Source organism: Coregonus lavaretus (assembly GCF_964263955.1).
Source record: "Coregonus lavaretus genome assembly, contig: HAP1_SCAFFOLD_701, whole genome shotgun sequence".
Classification (NCBI taxonomy): domain Eukaryota; kingdom Metazoa; phylum Chordata; class Actinopteri; order Salmoniformes; family Salmonidae; genus Coregonus; species Coregonus lavaretus.
Window position 1 is genome coordinate 243475 of NW_028164703.1, and position 22800 is coordinate 266274.

The 22800-nt window shown below is 43.8% G+C and overlaps 1 protein-coding gene and 1 pseudogene across 2 annotated transcripts in view; both read left to right on the forward strand.

Annotated features, from left to right (window-relative positions):
• The window catches only part of LOC311116740 (pleckstrin homology domain-containing family A member 5-like), a gene marked incomplete at both ends in the record, with an annotated part of 68726 nt that overhangs the window by 39453 nt on the left and 6473 nt on the right, over positions 1–22800 (forward strand). The window contains 7 exons of the mRNA XM_084191781.1: positions 1378–1450; positions 3284–3384; positions 5654–5769; positions 7237–8337; positions 19923–20098; positions 20427–20764; positions 20982–21065. Coding sequence (XP_084047907.1) covers positions 1378–1450; positions 3284–3384; positions 5654–5769; positions 7237–8337; positions 19923–20098; positions 20427–20764; positions 20982–21065 — 1989 coding nt within the window. The remainder of the gene's footprint in view (positions 1–1377; positions 1451–3283; positions 3385–5653; positions 5770–7236; positions 8338–19922; positions 20099–20426; positions 20765–20981; positions 21066–22800) is intronic.
• On the forward strand, positions 13494–16487 carry LOC311116741 (annotated as a pseudogene). The gene is made up of 2 exons: positions 13494–13921; positions 14082–16487. The product of its transcript is annotated as an uncharacterized misc_RNA (transcript).

The window sequence follows — 22800 nt, forward strand, 5'->3', positions numbered from 1 at the left end:
CCAGACAGTGAATTTTAATCAGATTGGTTTTGGGGAGAGTTTGACCTCATCTCTTGTTATCTGGCAATTGTATTCAATCTAAATGTTGATGCATCATTTTGTCATTCTCATTTAAATAGCCTGAGTCCTTTGTTTTAGTTATTACTGATAAGGTGGCCTGGTCCCTCAAGCAAAGTGACAATCATCCTTGATTGGATGTACATTTCTCTCTTTCTTTCTCTCTCTCTCTCTCTCTCTCTCTCTCTCTCTCTCTCTCTCTCTCTCTCTCTCTCTCTCTCTCTCTCTCTCTCTCGATTAATCAGGTCACTTTACAGACTAGCTCGACCAACCTTGTGGTGGCTGGGCTATTTTGCTCATTATCTTTTGACCTGTACAGTGCAACTTTAGCATTTCCTCTCACTCCCCAAGCTCTGGCTGTGGGTCAATTTGTCAATGTGTCTTAAGATCCCCTAGCGCCCACCCACCCACACACACACTCACTCACTCATTAAGAACAATCAACAATAGCATCACTCAGTTTCCAACTAGAGTTGAACTGTTGTCAATAACCTTTCTCCTTCCCTCTCTACAATGCTAAATTCCCCTTTAAAAGCTGCATTGATTCTCTCTCGAAAGACTTGCCTTTTCTCCTTCTCAAACCTGACAACCAAAGCCTTCTCTTAAAGGATAAATATTTTATTTAAGATGGCAAGGCTTTTCTTTTATGCCTTTGTACTCCTACTCATGCATCAAAAGAAGCTGAATATAAAGACAAGAAAAACAACAAAGCAGTATTAGATTATTTATGTTATGAATAAAAAAGAAAGGCGACGTTGGAAGAGAAGCCATTATTGTTACAGAGAAAAGTATGGAGCACATTATCTAGAGAGTAAAGCTGACTAAAGCATGCACACACACACACACACAGCTATAAAAACAGAAAGGGGAAACTTGTCTGGGAGTTATTAAGAGATAAAGAGGGCCAATTTGCTTCAGTGGGAGGAGATAGCTGTGGTTAATTAAACCGTCTGGGATCAGAGGGAGTGTGTACGTTGCTTCCTGAACTCCGTGACAGTCTTGGGTTTGGCCACTCAGATCCGGAGGGACAGCAGGGTGTGCAGGATTTTGTTCTAGCCCAGCTCTACTTACGCACCTAATTCAACCAATCAAGGTAGGTCTAGATGAAAAGCAAGGGCAGCCTATAGGTATCCAGGACCAGGATTGAGGAACACTGCTCTATGCACTAGATTTGATAGCAAATGCTTGAATAGATGTAAGCAATATGGCAATTGTCAAAAGTCTCACCTAGCTTATCAGAGGGCAAGGAAGAGCTACTACCAAATGTTTTGCTCTGTCTCAGTATCTGACTGATGTCTCCTATCTTGTGTTTCCCTGTAGGACAGCACAGGGATGAAGCTATGGAAGAAGAGGTGGTTTGTGCTGTCTGACATGTGCCTGTTTTACTACAGAGGTGAGACACATACACACACACACACACTCAAAACACAACACACGATCAAAGTCTGAGTATAGGACATCTACCAGGTGCTAGCAGTAAAGTGCAAACGTATTTGCTGCAGACGTAGACATAACCCAATTCTCCCAGGTTTCAGAGAGTTTCATTTCCATAAATTGTTCAATTAAACGGTCCCGGAGTGCAATCAGCTAGCTCTTTCATGACATGCCCAGAGGGGAATTTCATGTGTATTGGCAAACCAACAGACGAGAGAAGAGTTCTTAAGAGTGTTGAAGTGCTATGCTTTCTGATAACAACATCTATCTCTCTCTCACTCTCTTATCTTTTTCACTCACTTCATTTTAAGTTAAGTGCTGTCTGTCAATGAGTTTTCAGAGGAAAGGTTTTGACTAGGAATTGTGTCTATCTGAAGGCAGGAATGAAAGATGGTGTTGGGGGAATGTGAATGACCCTGTCCGATTGACTGATGGTTCTGATCTGGTCAGGATCTCTGTCGCCACATAATTATCAAATCAAAACATATCAACACATCGCTTAAAGGTTAAGGTCACCGTGCTTCTCCTTTGTAGAATCTAGTGAACCCCATTCAAATCAAATCACATCTTATTGTTCACATGCGCCGAATACAACAGGTGTAGTAGACTTGAGAGTGCAATGCTTACTTACGAGCCCATTCCCAACAGTGCAGTTAAAAAGGAAGACAAATATTTGCTAAATAAAAAGGAAATAGTAACACAATAAAAACAATAATGAGGCTATATAGGGTGAATATGCAGGGGTACGAAGTAGGTCATTGAGGTAATACAGTATGTACATGTGGGTAGAGGAGCTGCTTTCAGAAGAAGAAGGAAGTGCTGCTTTCAGAAGAAGGAGGTGCTGCGTTCTCATTTCATCTTCTCTGTCTCTCTCCCTCTCCCCTCAGTTAATAATGCAGCAGCAGTAGAGAGAGAGAGGCAGACGCAGGGATGGAGTGCTGCAGGGAATTCTGCTGTACTTGCCTGTTTAAAGTAAACCCTGAAGCTCTGTTGGTTTTGCTGCAGTCATGCTGCACTCTACAGATGGTGTGTTACAACCCAGCTGTACGTAATGCTCTGAGCAGTAGAGGGATTGATTCCATCATTGTTTACTTGTCTGTCTTTGATGCAGTAGTATCACGGTTGAACGCTATCACACCCAAGTTAGTGTGTTTGTTTACCAAGTTGCACTGTTAGGATTCAATTTGACTGTGAAATGATAGATGATTGGCAAAGCGGCCTGAGGAGAAACGTTTTTGTTCTTCTGTCTGTTTTGGGTACCCTACTGTGTAACATGCTGTAAGCCCGGGATTTGGTGGTTCTTAGTGAAAAAATAAAGTGAATGTCCCGCCATGCTCAACCCTCCCTGCCATGCTTTGATAAACTCCAGCTTAAGTGATCCTATCTGAGACAGTTAGCCCACCTAGACCAAAGATAAAGGTGCCTACGAAGTTCTGACGCATTTTGTGTCCGGTACAGTCTGTGTCCTGTTAGCAGCTTGCCGAGCCATCACACCCTGTCCAAAGATAAAGGTGCCTACAAAGTTCTGACGCATTCTGTGTCCGGTACATCCTGTGTCCTGTTAGCAGCTTGTCGAGCCATCACACCCTGTCCAAAGATAAAGGTGCCTACAAAGTTCTGACGCATTCTGTGTCCGGTACATCCTGTGTCCACTATCCTGTTAGAATGCTGATAGTTCCCCTCCTCTGATCTCTCCCGACTTTCCCCCACCAGATGGACCATAATGTACTATTCCAAAGCCTGTATCAACATTATAAACCATATCTGACTATTCTTCTTCTCTGTCCTGTAGATGAGAAGGAGGAGGGTATCCTGGGTAGTATCCTGCTGCCCAGCTTCCACATCTCCATGCTGTCTGTCGACGACCACATCAGCAGGAAATACGCCTTCAAGGTCAGTACTGTACACACACAGTCCTATAAAGGACGCCGCGCTTCCGCACGTAGACGTCCTAGGTGGTTGCAATGCGGAGCCCGAAAAATTACTTGGGGAAATCTTTTTAGGGGGGTACTTGTTTCCGAAAATCCTGTTACTGAAGGCAAATCTATAATCCTTAACTCCTTGTCCGTTGGTCCGGATTGTATAATGTGTGGATATCTGTATAGAAAGTGTCTGAATCTAAATTTTCTCCAAACCGGCACCTATAACCCGACTGTGACAGTGGTAGGCTACGCGGAACCACGTCTTCCCACTATCTACCACAGCAGAGTTATTGCTTTTTGTAGTGAGTTATTGTAGTGCTATGTATCAACAGCCATTGTCAGACAATCTAATATGGGTAGGAAGTTATGATGTGCTTCGATTGGTCCCCCCGCCCACTCCGCTTCCTTCCATTGAAAGTGAATGGCTTCCGTTATTTCACCGCGCTATGCTGCTTTGTAGTATAAACACACTAACACACACACTTCTCTTCGCTTTTGGTCTTTCCTTTCAGAGAATCTCTGAAAATGCTTTTGTATATGGAGAGCTCTTTATGTGTAGATCCATGATAAAGTCAAATTATTTTCTAGTCTCGGTAGGCAATAGGAGCAAGATGGACAGAGAGAAAATACTGAAAGAGAGACACAATGCTATATCCACCTTCTGAGCATGTTAGCCTCACATACTCTTTCACACAAGTCATCACTGTAAGCGCTGATTCACTCCTACACATTGACGCCATCTATAACACAGTAACAAACCCATCCGTTCCCAAATGGCACCCTATTCCCTATATACAGTGAGGGAAAAAAGTATTTGATCCCCTGCTGATTTTGTACGTTTTCCCACTGACAAAGACATGATCAGTCTATAATTTTAATGGTAGGTTTATTTGAACAGTGAGAGACAGGATAACAACAAAAAAATCCAGAAAAACGCATGTACATATTTTTGCATTTTAATGAGGGAAATAAGTATTTGACCCCTCTGCAAAACATGACTTAGTACTTTGTGGCAAAACCCTTGTTGGCAATCACAGAGGTCAGACGTTTCTTGTAGTTGGTCACCAGGTTTGCACACATCTCAGGAGGGATTTTGTCCCACTCCTCTTTGCAGATCTTCTCCAAGTCATTAAGGTTTCTGTCACGATCGTCGGGAACAGAGGACCAAGGCGCAGCGTTGAAGGCAAACATATTTATTAATTGATGATCACGAACAAAAACAACAAACGATAACGTGACGTCCACGGTCTAACTCAAACCACACTGGAACAAGATCCCACAACCACTGTGGGAAAACAGCCTGTCTAAATGTGGTTCCCAATCAGAGACAACCAGCAACAGCTGACACTCGTTGCCTCTGATTGAGAACCACTCTGGCCAACATAGAAATTCAACAACTAGAATATCCAAAGGAAACTCACACCCTGGCTCAACATACAAGTGTCCCCAGGGCGTGACAGTTTCGAGCCTGACGTTTGGCAACTCGAACCTTCAGCTCCCTCCACAGATTTTCTATGGGATTAAGGTCTGGAGACTGGCTAGGCCACTCCAGGACCGTAATGTGCTTCTTCTTGAGCCACTCCTTTGTTGCCTTGGCCGTGTGTTTTGGGTCATTGTCATGCTGGAATACCCATCCACAACCCATTTTCCCTCATTAAAATGCAAATCAATTTATAACATTTTTGACATGCGATTTTCTGGATTTTTTTGTTGTTATTCTGTCTCTCACTGTTCAAATAAACCTCCTATTAAAATTATAGACTGATCATTTCTTTGTCAGTGGGCAAACTTACAAAATCAGCAGGGGATCAAATACTTTTTTCCCTCACTGTAGTACACCAGCCCCGGTCGAAAGTAGTGCACTATACAGGGAATAGGGTGCCAATTGGGACACAGCCTTAGTGCCAGTTCTCTGCCTCTGCAGCAGGAAACAAGAGTAGTACTCAGCTTGGAGTGTCTCCCTGTCGCTCATATTTATGGTCCCAAGCCTTAGCATAGGTAATTAAAGTTAGCTACACAGCCTTGGAGTGGTAGGGATGCACACACACATTCACGCTCAGACACACAGGCGCGTGTGCAGTGTGCACACACACACAGACAGATGCACGCACACACACACCTCTTCCAAAGAAGGTGATGTAAACACTCCCTGCAGTCTTGCCAAGGTCACCCCTCACACTCCTCTGTCTTACAAACTCTCCCTCTCTCCCACCCTCTCTCTCTCTCTCTCTCCCTGCTAGGCGACCCACTCCAACATGAGGACATACTACTTCTGCACAGACACGGCCAAAGACATGGAGTCCTGGATGAAAGTGATGACGGATGCAGCCATGGTCCACATAGAGCCGATCAGGAGGTGGGCAGACCCAGAGAGAACCGCCCACAAACCCAAATCCCTTCTATAGTAACCAGACTTGATTGCTTGACCTATGGCATTTAAGCTACCAACTGAACCGTGTAATCTACCAACAGTGATTGCATTTGTTTTGTAAGCAAACTGACAGCCGTGAGTGACTGCAGTATTTCTTGCAGAAGCGAGAAATCGCATCAATTTAGAAGACAATTACCAGATGTTGTGTTGAAGATGCATAGCTGGGAACAAGAAGCTATAGCTTAAGGGTTATACAGCACAGCAATGGTTTCCATCTTCACTGCCTCCAGTCAAACTTACTTTCTTTCTTCTGTTGATGTGGCACATCAGAGGCAACAAAATCGAAGCCTTAGTTCTTCTTGCTTCTGCACTTCACACTCAATACAACAAAATACCTTTAGTGCTGTTGGTAATTGCAGAGTTTTAGCTGCGAGCTGTTTGTGAAGGCTTATCGACATGGGCATTCAATGATTTATACTCTGGAGAGACTCAGACCGTAACACCGACTCTTCACAGTCCTGTAAGCACAGCACACCAGCAGTCCTATCTTCATCATTGTGGTATGATGCTGTGGAGGTATGTCTGTATGTCTGCACAAGTTACTTCAGCACTGCTCTCATCTTAAAGGGATGATGTGTGGCACAAACACACACTCAGGCCACTGCGTGCTTTAATTACACAGAACTACTGTGTCTGTGAACTCCAGAGCCAAAGTCTGGCAATAGAAATTGGAAATACTGCCATTACTGTACCTTTACCTCACTGAGAAATACTAGGAAAACCCCAGGTAGAAATACATAGAGGTACTTGAGCATTAGATTAGCAGTCCCAAGTGGCCGTCACTGTGACTTGTCCCTGAGTGCAGTAGGCGGTAAAGGACTGCGGCTAGCCTAGAATTGAGCCATTTACCCCTGGATTACCAGACCTGTTAATGGCCTTTCTGTAACAGCAGTGGATGGCTGCTCTGTCAAAGTAGCCATGTCTCACTGAGCCCTCAGAGTGCTGTGGGCGGACAGTGATGTTTTAAAAACCTCTCACTTTTCTTCCTCTTCTCCTCTCTGGTCCCCCTAGGCAGGCAGGCAAGCAGGCAGGCAGGCAGGCAGGCAGGCAGGCAGGCAGTCAGGCAGGCAGTCAGGCAGGTTGGAGGAGAGGAGAGGAGAGGTAGCGGTAGAGCCATAAGCCTGACACCCACACAGCAGGAGTCCATTGTTGGAATGTGAAGATATGTTTTGCCTGGTAATGGCTTATTGGTGACATTGTTCTTTATCTTCATCTTTTGATCATTCTTCTGTCTTTTTTTCCTTTCTCTTACCGTTTCCAATCCCTCTCTCATTCTCTCCCTCCTTTTCTCTTGTCCATCACTCTCTCTCCCTCACTTCTCTCTCTCTCTCTCCCTCCTCTCTCTCTCCCTCTCTCTCTCTCTCTCTCTCTCTCTCTCTCACTCTCTCCCAGACTGGAGAAGTTGAAGGTGGACCGCGGCGGTCCCCAGGAGGTGAACAACATCCTGAACCACAACCGGGTGCTGACCCGACCGGAGATCCAGAACAACGAGAGGAACCGTGAGCCGCGCCAGCCCTCCCTCACCCGCAGCATGGACCGCACGGACGGGGACAGGAAACACAAAGACCCCGAGAAACACAACACCCTCCAGAGAGAGAGGGAACGCTACACCCTGCAGAAAGACGGAGAGAGATACTCCCTTCAGAAAGACGGGGTGAGCTACACGCTACAGAGAGACGGAGAGAGGTACCTGTTGCAGAAAGACGGAGAGAGGTACGCCCTGCAAAAAGACGGGGAGCGGTATTCCTTGCAGAAAGATGGAAGCGAACGATATGCTGTGCAGAAAGATGTTCAGATGGAGAAATACGCACCTCAGAAAGACGGGGAGAAGTACTTGGTACAGAAAGATGGAGAGAGATATGCACTGCAAAAAGAAGGCGAGAGATACACCCTCCAGAAAGATGGACAGAAATACAACCTCCAGAAAGGGGTAGAGAGACAGGCGTCTATGACTGAGAAAGATTGGTCAGATCGTTATGGGACCCTTGATGAAAGACAGAAGTATAAAACCCTACGGGAAGGGAGTAAGTGTGGTACCCTGAGGGATGGAGATAAGTATGGGACACTCGATAAGTATGGTACCCTTAGGGAAGTGGATAAGTATGGAACCCTCCGTGAAGGGAACAAGTATGGATTCCAGAGGGATGGCAGTGCTGAGAGGCCTCTGACTAAGATCAACAGCATCAAGCTCCAACCAGCCCAGGCAGCAGCCATCGCAGCAGCAGTTACAGCCTCCCGCCAAGGCCAGGCCTCCCAGCACATGGCCCCACCACAGATCAATGGCTCTGGGGAGCGGGCTGGAGACCACAGCCCAGGGGAGGTGGTAGGTACGCTGGGGAGAGGATCAGGAAAGACCCAGGACCCGCCTCAGAACCAGACCCAGATCCAGCAGGCCCAGGAGCCAGAGAAGAGTCTGACCAGAACCAACTCCATGAAGCAGCTGGAGAACTGGGTTAGGACCCAGAGAACACAAGAGGATGACGATACCAGGAGGTAAAGGGGTGTGTGTGTGTGTGTCTGTCTGTCTGTCTGTCTGTCTGTCTGTCTGTCTGTCTGTCTGTCTGCATGTGTGCGTGTTTTGGGGTGGTGTGTGTGTGTGTTGGGGTTGGTTGTGTTTCTGTCTGTCTACCTTTATTGGTCTGTACATACCCATGTCTCTCTGAAATCTGTTACTGTTCTCTCAGATAGTGCAAACTCATTGTCAAAGCAAACCACCTCGGTGTGTCTGCAGTGCACTCTGTCAGTGAGTCAGCCAGCCATCTAGAGTTTAGGTTGTCTCTCTAACAGCACCGGACAGCCAGAGACATAGAAATAAAAAAACATCCATATCTCCCAGACCTCTTTATCTTGACCATACCCCTCTCTCTCTCTCTCTCCTTCCTTCCTCTCTCCCTCTCTCTCTTCCTCTCTCTCTTCCTCTCTCTCTCTCTCGCCTCTTTCACTGTCTCTCTCTCTCGCCTCTTTCACTGTCTCTGCTCAGTGCTCTAGCATCCCTGGCCTGGGGTTACCCGCGAGAGCAAAAAGCTTTTCATGTCACCGATGTATGTCGCTGTCAGGGATCATACACTCATTTTGCTGGGCTTGTTTGAGAACAGGAGCGAGGGAATGTTTGCTCCCTGTCTCTTCACTCTCCTCCTCTCCTCCTCCCATTCCTTTAGATGAATAAGTTATGGACCTGTGTCCCTGTTACTGCTCAGTGCTCCTACTGCATCATTATCAGTCCTCTATAACAGCCGAGGGAATAGGAGGGAAACTTCCTGCTGACATGTTTTGGATGCGTCTCAAATGGCTCCCTATTCCCTATGTAGTGCACTCCTTTTGACAAGGGCCAATAGGGCTCTGGTCAAAAGTAGTGCTCTACATAGGGAATAGGGTGCCATTTGGGATGCATTCTTTATCAGGGTGTAAATACTGATTCCCTCTCTGGCCTCTCTGTGTTATCCCAACAATCAGGTGTTCTCTCGTATCCAATTCCCTTTGACGGAGAAAGTGTGTGCATAGCCATAGCAGCACAAAGCAAACGCTCGGTCCCAAGCTTCTATTTGAACTGTGGGCTCAGGGTGAGATATTAAAACTGTTGTACTGTGTGGAATATAGATCAATGAAATCCATATGCATTGCACCTAGTACAGGACTTTATTATGATGTATTTGAAGATGGCTGTCCAGTGAAGGTACTGGCTATAGCTCACTAGGCTCTACTGATGACCTATGTGCCTGTGTTTGTAGAACATAAGCTATGGATGTAAACTTTATGCCCCTGTGCTTGTATGCTATTGGCTGTGTTTGAGGTTCTGCCCTCTTTACCACTGAACTCTCTCTGTCCCTACTCTAGCTGTGAATTTACTGTACTAGGCCAATATTAGGAGGCCAGACATTCAGCCTGCAGCCTCTACTATAGCCTAGTCTCAGAGCCAGCGAGAATACAGATTAGAGCCAGCGCCCTACTTTCCCTTTTCCCTCCCCATTAAACTGCATTTGTTTACGGCAATTAATCCTCTGAAAAGAGGAAGGACTCTGATGCTAAACAGCACAAACAAAGGACTGGTTCAAATGAGCCCCCTGTTCTTTTAATGTCCCCTGTCTCTTTTAGCTTACTGTTGTAATGGCAAATGGACTCTTACCATGCAGTTGTAGTAGGCCTATATACTGTCAGACTATGTCTCATCCTCAAGGGGATATGTTTTTATTTATCGTATACAGGCTAGTTTCTGGATACGATTTTGAGACTTCATAAAGGTCGTTGGTGTCTTTGTGTCTGATACTTAGTCTTGTTAATAAGTACAGTCACTCCACTGGAATGTACAGTGACTTATTAGCTAGAAAGTACTGTACATTCGGCGAATCAGTGACTCATATTAACACTAGTAGCCAATCAGATCTTACTGTAATGAGGTCATGACCTATCCATGCTCCTCCTCTCCTGATAAAGACCTGAGTGTGTCTGTGATATGGTAATGACCCAGCCATTCATTGTGTCTCCTAGGTATATAAAGGAAAGGTAAAGTTAAAGCTGGGACTTATTAGCATAATGCTTTAATTAGATAAACACACAGGTAATTAGCGGTGGCAGGTAGTCTAGCGGTTAAGAGCATTGGGCCAGTAACCGAAAGGTCGATGGTTCGATTCCCTGAGCCAACTAGGTGAAAAATCTGTCTGTGCCCTTGAGCAGAGCACTTAACCCTAATTGGTCCTGTAAGTCACTTTGGATAAGAGCGTCTGCTTAATGACTAAAATGTAAATGTAGGTAATTCATATTCTCAACCGGCGGGTAGAGCATGTTTTGCATACCGACCCAAATTTAGCATGCCGGTCCAAAAATCTAAAAAAAATGTTAAGAATCGCCGGTTCACATTTTTTTATGCTCATATTACATTATTTCTACCTACCGAAAAAAAAATATATATATTTTGTGACAACAGTGTCGAACTATATATAACTGTGTTGGCAGTCATTGATCTACAAGTAATTTTGCAAGCCGAACAACCCCCTGGCAAAATCAGTAGCCTAGTCAAACCTTGCACTGTGCCCAGCTTCGCGCGCTGACCAACGCGAGGTAGACGGCCTGTTCCTGATCTTACACATCTGTGCGCCACCTTCAGCAAGCAAATGCTAAAATGGCTTGCTTGATATTAGGCTTTATTAGTTGAGTGACAACCTATGTAATTTGCTAGTTTATTGTTATTTATTCGCTGTTGAAAATTGTGTAAAGGTAAACCTGAAACACAACTCTCATCTGGCTATACAGTGGGGGAAAAAAGTATTTAGTCAGCCACCAATTGTGCATGTTCTCCCACTTAAAAAGATGAGAGAGGCCTGTAATTTTCATCATAGGTACACGTCAACTATGACAGACAAAATGAGGGAAAAAAATCCAGAAAATCACATTGTAGGATTTTTAATAAATTTATTTGCAAATTATGGTGGAAAATAAGTATTTGGTCAATAACAAAAGTTTCTCAATACTTTGTTATATACCCTTTGTTGGCAATGACACAGGTCAAACGTTTTCTGTAAGTCTTCACAAGGTTTTCACACACTGTTGCTGGTATTTTGGCCCATTCCTCCATGCAGATCTCCTCTAGAGCAGTGATGTTTTGGGGCTGTCGCTGGGCAACACAGACTTTCAACTCCCTCCAAAGATTTTCTATGGGGTTGAGATCTGGAGACTGGCTAGACCACTCCAGGACCTTGAAATGCTTCTTACGAAGCCACTCCTTCGTTGCCCGGGCGGTGTGTTTGGGATCATTGTCATGCTGAAAGACCCAGCCACGTTTCATCTTCAATGCCCTTGCTGATGGAAGGAGGTTTTCACTCAAAATCTCACGATACATGGCCCCATTCATTCTTTCCTTTACACGGATCAGTCGTCCTGGTCCCTTTGCAGAAAAACAGCCCCAAAGCATGATGTTTCCACCCCCATGCTTCACAGTAGGTATGGTGTTCTTTGGATGCAACTCAGCATTCTTTGTCCTCCAAACACGACGAGTTGAGTTTTTACCAAAAAGTTATATTTTGGTTTCATCTGACCATATGACATTCTCCCAATCCTCTTCTGGATCATCCAAATGCACTCTAGCAAACTTCAGACGGGCCTGGACATGTACTGGCTTAAGCAGGGGGACACGTCTGGCACTGCAGGATTTGAGTCCCTGGCGGCGTAGTGTGTTACTGATGGTAGGCTTTGTTACTTTGGTCCCAGCTCTCTGCAGGTCATTCACTAGGTCCCCGCGTGTGGTTCTGGGATTTTTGCTCACTGTTCTTGTGATCATTTTGACCCCACGGGGTGAGATCTTGCGTGGAGCCCCAGATCGAGGGAGATCATCAGTGGTCTTGTATGTCTTCCATTTCCTAATAATTGCTCCCACAGTTGATTTCTTCAAACCAAGCTGCTTACCTATTGCAGATTCAGTCTTCCCAGCCTGGTGCAGGTCTAGAATTTTGTTTCTGGTGTCCTTTGACAGCTCTTTGGTCTTGGCCATAGTGGAGTTTGGAGTGTGACTGTTTGAGGTTGTGGACAGGTGTCTTTTATACTGATAACAAGTTCAAACAGGTGCCATTAATACAGGTAACGAGTGGAGGACAGAGGAGCCTCTTAAAGAAGAAGTTACAGGTCTGTGAGAGCCAGAAATCTTGCTTGTTTGTAGGTGACCAAATACTTATTTTCCACCATAATTAGCAAATAAATTCATAAAAAATCCTACAATGTGATTTTCTGGATTTTTTTTTTCTCAATTTGTCTGTCATAGTTGACGTGTACCTATGATGAAAATTACAGGCCTCTCTCATCTTTTTAAGTGGGAGAACTTGCACAATTGGTGGCTGACTAAATACTTTTTTTCCCCACTGTGTATATATATATATATTGTAAAGTGGTTGTCCCACTGGCTATCATAAGGTGAATGCACCAATTTGTACGTCGCTCTGGATAAGAGCATCTGCTAAATGACGAAAATGTAAATGTAATGTGGATGCTGCCAAGATTACAGATAATCTTGAATGAATTGTGAATAATGATGAGTGAGAAAGTTACAGAGGGTCAAAGATCATACCCCCAAGACTTTGACCCTCTGTAACTCTTACAGATATTTTAGTGATCTTCTGAAATCTATCATGTTCAAACATATCCTTCATGTTAATTGTCTTTTTTGAAAGAATGTCTCTTTTTTTGAGGAACTGAAAGAGATGCAAAAATAGACTTGCACAATATGTTTAACAGACAGTATGACTGTACTGTACAAATAAAGTGCTACTGCTCCTCAGATGTATGCAGACATTAACTGTGACGGTCAGAGAACACTTTGCAGCCCTCCACTAATTTCTTCATTGACATTGGGACATTTATACTTTATTTACTTTTGGAACCAAACTAACCATTAGAGAATGACTTTGTAACCTTAAGTACCATTCAACTGGAGGGTGAAAAGGCAGAGTAATGGAACAAAAAAAAGCTGTGAGCTGTTACCAAGGAGAAAGGCATCTGAAATAATAAAGAACAAGAAGACAAAGAAGAAGACGAAGAAGAAAGACTCCATACTGTTTGCAGCACTCCGAAGGATGTTACTATATCAAACCAACGTTCTACAGATTTCAACCGGAACCGAACTATTCTGACAATCATCTCAGTAGATTTTACTGTCGTTGGGAGAGATGTTTTCCCACCCTGCCGTCCTGTTCCTGTGGATTCAGAGTGTTAGTGGATGGATGCATCCTAAATGCCACATTTATAACAGTGGTGAATACTTGCCCACCTGGATATACTGTCCTTTAGCAGAACAGTATACTGCTGCCTGTCAAGATGTCACAGCCATCGAGGAGGATCTGCTTGGACTTCCCTCTAATATCAATACCCTCTGCATATCAATGAAACATGGTGAAAATAGTTCCATGTCTCTGGGCTTTTTCTCTTGTTTTCAGTATTTGGAGTACCTGTACATTGGAGGCTGTTTTCCCCAAATCCTTCCAACTGGTAATAGCCAGGTCCTTCCAAATCTGCAACATATATACTTTAATGGAAGAGTCACTGGGTGCTGTGATTGTCATATTGGGCCTAACATATTCGGGCGGCAGGTAGCTTAGTGGTTAAGAGTGTAGTGCCAGTAACCGAAAGGTCGCTGGTTCTAATCCCCGAGCCGACTAGGTGAAAAATCTGTCGATGTGCCCTTGAGCAAGGCACTTAACCCTTAATTGCTCCTGTAAGTCGCTCTGGATAAGAGCGTCTGCTAAATGACTAAAATGTAAATGTAATGTTTTCCATGGCACACCTCAATTACAAAGTGTCTTCATTGGTGAACCCTGTGTAGAGGATTTGTCAGAAATACTATGCAGAATAATGAATATAAAGTCACTTACAAAGCTATTCGTAGAGGCACCAAATATACAATCATTAAACCAATCAAACTGCTCCATCTTAAACGCCAACGAAAGCATGACACCTGTTTTCAAAAATCTAACAAGCGCCGGATTAGTATTTGGTCAAATAAACCATATAGAGGAAGGTGCACTGGCTTGTTTCCAGAACCTGACAAGTTTTTCTGGGGGCCTAAACCAGGACGTCCTACTGCGCCTTCCCCTGTCTGGCATTAAGCAAATCCAGTCCTTGGTTTTCTCTAGTTGCAATTACATTGATTTTGAAAGTGTCTGTAATGTAGTGTTTTTGCTTTCAATCAAGAAAATACGTTTTGCCAATGCCAATACAAGCAGCCTCTCCATGTCCAGTGTAGAATTGTGCATTGGGCTGGAATATATGGATTTTTATGGACATGGACTCTTCCATTCTACTCCCCATTTGAAATGGAATTTTATTTTCAGTCTCAAAAACCTTAAAATATTATATGTATCTGGCCAGACACAAAACAGTCTTGACCTCTGCTCCTTCCGAAATCAACCAATCACATGGTTAACACTACTCTCTTTCACGTCGAGCAATATACAAACGCTTTTTGCAAAACAGTTCAGCTGTCTTGAGAACCTGCAGTCTCTAAATGTATCATGTAGTTTAATTTCAAACATTGAAGACTTTGCTTTCCTCGGATTGGCAAATCTGGAGTCCTTAGACATTACACAAAATAATATAACCCAGTTACATGCAAACACGTTTATTGGTTTACATAGTTTGACATTGTTAGACCTCAGGGAAAATCCACAGATCTACAATATTGAAGCAATGTCTTTCGCACACCTTACGTGTCTAAGACAAGTGTTTCTGGGGTACTTGAACTATCCACCAAGAGAAGCTGTGATAAAGCTGAATCTGACACTTGTATTCAGTGACATTCTGAGTCACCAGACTCATCTGCACATTAGTTCAGGTATGAGGCCAATGCAGTTGATTATTGGCAGTAACATCACATCTAAACAGAACCTGAGTCTCCAACTCAAAGGCCAGACAGTGTCATTTGAAGACTGTGACAGACCCTTCTTTAAGTCTGTAACCCATCTTAATGTTGACGCTGAAGAATTCCTTTGTGGATCTGAATTCATGGGAAAGTACTGCAGGTCTGTGGAGACATTTGTGTACAGATCAAAGCTTTCAGCTAAAAGTGTTGATTTAACATCAACGAATCAGCTGATTCACCTGAGGAAACTGACTCTAATACAGGTGGACCTTTTAATACAGCATTCTGCGACACCATTTTCCAACCTGACCAAACTGGAGGTTCTGAAACTTTCAAACTGCAGGATTGACTCTTTAGAGGGGAGTTTAACTAAAGACTTTAAATCCTTGAAAACATTATATTTGCGTATCGAGAACATTTATCATGTAATCTACAGCTTTACCGAACCTCTCTCTAGCCTAAAGTATTTGATACTTGATACGTTACAGATATTTTGCAGTTGTGACAATGCTTGGCTCATTTCATGGGCAAAGGGGTACAGGCCGGTTGAAGTGATCATGCTTAATCATGAACTTATATATACTTTAGAGGACTTGATATGCTTGTTGGACAATGGACTAGACACCTAACTTTGTCAAGTACACAGAAGCCAACTGCACAACAGAGGTGGGCTTTGTGCTCTTTGCTGCGACTGGCCTGGGAGTCCTGTTCTTCATGCTGGTGGTGTTGGTCCACAACCTGGCCGGTCCTTACCTCCTCCCCCTCTACCACATCACCCTTGGCTGGCTGTCGGAGGCGATGCGATCAAACACCAGGGGGCGCTACCACTACGATGCATTTGTCTCCTACAGCGGGAAGGACGAGCGCTGGGTGGTGGAGGAGCTGCTACCCAACCTGGAGCAGAGGGGTCCCCCTTTCCTGCGCCTCTGTCTGCACAGCAGGGACTTCCAGCTGGGGAAGGACATTGTGGAGAACATCACAGACAGCCTCTACCGGAGCCGTCACACCCTCTGCCTGGTCAGCCGCCACTACCTGTACAGTAACTGGTGTTCCTTGGAGATGAAGCTGGCCACCTCCAGGCTGCAGGTGGAGCAAAGGGACATCCTCCTCCTGGTCTTCCTGGAGAAGATCCCCCCTCGCCGGCTGTCTGCCCACCACAGGCTGGCTCGCCTGGTCAAGACCAGGACCTATTTGGACTGGCCCCAGGACCCCCATCATCACCAGGCATTCTGGGACAGACTATGGGCTAAACTGAACCCTCTGACTGAAGCTTGAGATAAAAGGTTTATGTAGGACCTTCTGTTAATGCTGAGACAAATAGTGTTGGCAGATATGTTGAGGTATTTTATTTGCAGTTAAAAGTCTTCTGTACAAAATGTCTACCGGTATTTGAGGTTTGTTTAGACAATTCTGATTAAGTCCTTTTTATTGCTCTGTCTGGAGTGTACTTTTTCTGCTTCATCTGAAATTACTTAGAAATAAGCCTATTTAATTTACTTAGAAATAAACCCATTTATTGTTTTTACTTCTTCAATTTTTATCAGATCCAATGTTCTTTTTTTCCAACACCTTATCACTAACACATATCTTTGTTGCTTAGAGGAACTGAAAAAGGCTCCATCAATGGTTTTGTACTATTTTTGTTGTATATCAGGGTAAAACCAATGTGACCATCTGCTGTATGCTGCTTTGAATGACGATACGTGACTGACCAATTACCATGAACCCGTTATTTTAATCTAGTTGTTTAACAAATGTGTTTTTTTGCTTGAGTGTTGCCTGTATATGGTTTATTACATATGTAATTTAACAATTTATTAACTCATGGGTGTAGGGAGGTGTCCACCTATCTGGCCAATTAAGTAATTTCTGCACAATATTTGTGAATTGGAGGGAACCTAGTTTTATTGTAGTATTTTATTATTGTTTATGCTCTTGATAAAGGCATCCAGCCGAAATGTTGGAAACTGGCTTTTGATTCTGTTTAAAGTTCCAATGCTGCTGTTTTTATCTCAATATTAAATAATTTCTGGTTAACATTTAAGTACCTTACTGTGATTATTTTCAATTAAAATTGTCAAAAATAAACAAAAATAGCATTTTAGCAAATAGCAATTTCTCAAGCAAGACTTTGGCTAGGACTGTCTGGGAGTGGTCTGAGTGGGGAGGGAAAAACGGAAAACTATATTTTATTGGCAGAGAGGTTTGGAACTCTCTCTCTTATTGGTCTATTAACTAAATTACCGCCTGGTAATGTCGCCAGGCAGGCAAAATTCCTTCCCACCAAAACAGGCTGAAATTTCAGGCCATCTTTTCAAACAGCTCTTGCACTAAAAGGGAATTATCATCATTTTCACAAATTCACAGTATTATTCCAACCTCCAACCAAATCTCGCTTTTGACTGCATTGGGCCTTCAAAAAAAGCAGAAGCAGAAGGAGTTATTTCTATTTTCAAAGACAGAGTTTTAAAGATATTCTAGAACGCCTCCATATTCCAGATTATTATCTCTGGCACATGCAGCACAGATAACGGTCCTCTCCTCAGATCAGTTTTCAGCAGCTTGCCTAGACCAGCAATGCACTGACTATGGTAGGCCACAGAGTAGGCCTGATATGGCTGTTTAGTCTCCATTATTATGGTACAGCCTTATCAGTACAAGCCACAGAGAAGCATCATCCCTGAAGCTAAAGGTCAGGTCTTCCGCTGGAGTAACCTTGCCTAAGACCTGAAGAATTATGTTAGCTCCTTGAGGCTTGAGCTCTGTGGGCAAACACAAGTAAGAGACCCGGGTTCATACCCAGTTGGTCACAGAAGGATCTCTCTAGCCACAGGTTAAGCCCTCCCCAGGTCTTCCTAGCGGTCGTCCAGGGTGAAGGTTACAGACGGACCAGGGGGTCCCAGTCATTATCAAGGTGACTATGGACTCCATAGAAAGTAGGGGGCTAAACACACGACATTTGTCGCAGAGAAAGCCAGGATGATAAGACTGGAAAGCTGTTAATGTCGGCGGAGCCTGGGTGGGTGGGTGCGTTTTCCGCCACACAATCTTTGCTATTGATCGCTTCTGTGATAGAAAAGCCCATAGAGGGCTTTCCCGTCTAGTGGCAAGTGTGCCCTCTATACATCTCTATGGGTCCGTGTACGTGCGGTCTATAACCAGAACTGGCAGCTCAAGATACATTTTGAATGAAAAGATAGGAAATCTGTACAGATGTTTGGTTTACAGTATACTCTATATGGCTACTTAAGCATCCCATATATAACGTAGCACTTGTAGACTAGCACAGAAAAGCAGCGCCACAGATGAAAGGAGGAACTAGTGATCAAACCTGAGTTTGCCAAGAGCGTGCAAAGCTGTCATCGAGGCAAACGGTGGCTATTTGAAGAATCTCAAATACAAAATATATTTTGATTTGTTTAACACTTTTTTGGTTACTACATGATTCCATATGTGTTATTTCATAGTTTGATGTCTTAACTATTATTCTACAATGTAGAAAATAGTAAAAATAAAGAAAAACCCTTGAATGAGTAGGTGTGTTCAAACGTTTGACTGGTACTGTACTTCAAGGGATATACCAAGTCCAAGAACATTAGGAAATGGTGGCACTCCAAAATGTTTAAATAAAGGGCAAAAATACTTTGTAGCAGGAGGACACATTGCTCTGTCTCCTCCCTTTCCACATGCGGTGTGTGTTCATGTGTATGGGTGTGAGCGTGTAGCATCATTGCTGAGATCTTCTTTGCTAAGATAATTTCCAAGAACTTCCTCTATTTACAGACGCCTGATAAGCATTCCTGTAACCCTATATGTATTCTAAATTAAATTAAATCTGTTAAATTAAGTGTGTTTTGTATGTAGAACTAGCTTAGTTGAATCAGCAATGGATGGTAACATATTGAAAAGAAGAAATCTGAAAAACTCTCCTTGCCTTTACTAGTACAAAAACATTGCACTTTGTCACACATGATCTCAAAAGGCAGTCTGAACATGTGTGACACACAGTGGAAAAACCTGGATATTAGAAATGTAAGAACCATTTTGGGGACATTGAACTATACACCACCTAACAATGCATCAATTTGGACACACAAAATTACCATGATTTGTTCAAATTTGACATCTGTCCTTATTTAACATCTATAAAGTATCTATAAAAGCAATTTAAGCAGATCTAAAGTAATGTATGTAATATTATTGAGATGAGTAAATATGCTATGCAAATTACTATTCTAATATGACATTGCTAGTATGACCCTCTTTTGACTTCTCAACCGCCTGGTCGAGCTCTGTAATTTCCCAAATAAACATCTAGTTGTAAAAGAAAACTATTGGAAATTCTTATTTGAGTCGTTTGTACTAGGAATTTAAGGTGACATATCTTTTTTTCAACATGTTTTTCAAGAAGACAGTTAAAGGGTTAAGACTGGTTTGTATTCCCTACAGCACATTTCCTGTGAGAGGGAGCTGGAGCCAAGTACCTTTTACAGTAGGTAGTAGGTACTGTACAGTACTGTTAAGACTAACAGAGAGAGGCAGTAAGCGTGCTGTACTAAGTACCTCTTATTGCTCTTTAGGGGTTAGGCCCAGGTTGTTATCTAGAACTATATAATGCTATATGAATAGGAAGTGGATTGATTGATTGATCAAAGTATTTGTAAATCAAGCTATTGAAAATCATGTTTTATTAGCTGATTCATTGATTGATTTCCCCCTCCTTTTCCCCCCTGTCCTCCAGCATCACCTCCTACCAGACCTTGCCCCGCAACATGCCCAGCCACCGATCCCAGATCGTTCCCCGCTACCCTGAGGGCTACCGTACCCTCCCCAGGAACATGCTGTCCCGACCCGAGAGCATCTGCAGCGTGGCCGGCTCCGTCTACGACCGTACCCTGGCTCCCACATCCAACTCAGGTGATGGGTCTTCAACTTTACTGTTGTACTTGGCTGTCCCAAATGGCACCCCATTCCCTATATAGTGCACTGCATTTGACAAGGGGCTATAGGGGATAAGGTGCCATTTGGGACACAGTTCAAGACTTTACTGTTATACTTGTCTTTCTTGCACTTACACTCACACTTCTTATTTTCTTTCTGGCACCGATTTTGCAGATAGTTGCTATCTTGAGGTTGTACAGTTTTACTTGTAATGACTGATATATTGTGTTTGTTTTAACCTAGTTTAAGTCGGTGTGGATAAGAGCCTCTGCAAAATGACTAAAATGTAAAACTGTAAATGCAGACAAGAGGCGCTCCGTGAGGGACGACACCATGTGGCAGCTGTATGAGTGGCAACAGAGGCAGGCCTTCTCCAGGCAGGGTCCACCACCACCAGGCCACTACGGAACCCTGCCCAGCCCCAAGACGATGGGGAACATCTCTGAGCACCAGGGGGTGGCCCACTCCATCCCCACATCCCCCTCCCATGGATCCCTGGCCCTCTACCACACCTTCTCCCCTCCAGGCCAGCACCGCAGAGACAACCCACCAGGGTCGACCAGGTCCGAGGTGTCCTCACCCGTCTTCAGAGGGGACCAGACTATGACTATAGACCGCAGGCACAGGACTCACCTCACCAAGGTAATGGACAGGGAATGGACCACAATCATCTAAGCCAGTCTTACACATCAAAATAATCACCAGGGGTTTCAAGCACACAGAAATGACTGGAAATGATCTGCATTGAGCAGTAGTTATTTGGTTTATTTTAAAGCATTCATTTGACTTGTCTGCCAGTTCAAATCAGTACATGTAACAAAGCATCCTGTCCTCCTCCTGTCCTGTCTCGCTCTCTCAGTATAACTACCCACCTGACCGCCGGTCCATGCCAGCAGGCATCCCAGTGCAGACCATTACCCCACAGTCACTACAGGGCAAGACGGTGAGTCACCTAACTAACCCTGACCTCCTTCACCTCTTCTCTGCTTTCTTGTCCTCCTCTCCTGTCCTGTCCTCTCATCTCTCCTGTCCTATTTTCTCTCAAAAACAATGCATTGTGAATGATAGTTATGCTATTGGTATGATTTCAATGTGACAGGAAAAAAAACATGTTTGAGGCACGCAATGTTTGACACGCAAGCTATCATGTATTACTGTCATTCTGTCATGCTACAATGGATAGCCCGTATGAGTAAAATATTTCTGTCAGAATATGTGCCTTGTTACATTCTCTGCTGTCTATTATTGCAAGCATTTGTTATTTCTGTCAGTAGCAGACACAATGTGATTAAAATAATGACATTGTCTTTGTGATGATACGGAGAGAGAGACAGTGGCACCAATGAAATTGCCTTCTGGCTGTGTCCTCTCAAATTGAGTAAACTGGAATCAGCCGGAGAGATTGATATTCTGCACAGTTCATTTTGTAACTCTCTGAATATTATTGTGATTGCGCAACGTCAGTGGAATGCATGCAGTGGGGCGGCTTCAGAAGGCAGTTGTTGAGAAATATTTGTCAAGTGATTTGAAATGATCGCTTTTTACTGTTACTGAATATATTATCTATTTTTTTCACATCCATTTGACGGAGAGTTACTCAGTTTGGAGGCAGGGGACTAAGGCAGTTTATTTCAGCCAGATTCTCTAAAGGTGCAAGTCCTAAAGCCCAGCCCCAGCCGAGACCCCAAACCAGTGTTTCCAAAGTGTTTCCAAAGGCCTCTTGGGTTGTGCCTAAAGACTTGTCAGAGTCCTGGTTAGAAACATAGCTTTATTTAATCCCTGCCCTAACCAGTCACAACTTTTCCTCAATTTCAAATAATTTCCCAACGGAAAATCAAGAGAGGTGTGGTTAATGTATTTGTTAATTGATCGACGGCTTGATGAATTGACTGTCTCGTTATCTCCTCTGTGTTTATGCTGTTGTGCAGCCAGAGGAGCTGACCCTGCTGTTAATAAAACTACGTCGCCAGCAGGCTGAGCTCAACAGCATCCGGGAGCACACTGTGGCTCAGCTAATGATCCTCAGCATGGAGGGGCCCAACGCCAAGGTTAGCACCAGGAGGGTGCACATGCACAGCATGTCATTGGTCATCTCCAGGGGTGGTGTGTGTGTGTGGGTGGGTGGGTGGGCGTTGATGTGCCATCTCCATGCAGCTCAAGGCTCTATGAGCAGGCCATGCATTCTAGTGAATGCATATGATGTGTTTGCTCCTACCTGTGTGGTTCAGTGGTGTATGGTTGAGTTTTGGTTGAGTTTTGAACTCCTTTCAACCCTTTGGTGTGCTGCGTTCATCTGGCCTTGATTTCATCTTTTGAACTGTTGACAAGCATAGGACAGCATGGTATGAGTATCATGTGATTGCCTGCTTGTTGTCTGCTGTGGTTTCTCATTAGTGTTGGTAAGTAGGCAAGTGTTGGTAAGTAGTTTGATATGATGTGTAGTGAACAAATCTACTTGCAACTTCAGGTTTTGCATGGTTTGATTTAGTTCAGTCATCAACAGTAAATGGCGGTTCATGCTTCAGATTAATACCAAAGCCACAGTAACAACTTCCTCTATCATCTCCATCTTTCACTATCAGCCTGTGCTAGTTCTTCCTCTATTTCCTACTACTTCCCTTACTCACTCTCTCTCTCTCTCTCTCTCTCTCTCTCTCTCTCTCTCTCTCTCTCTCTCT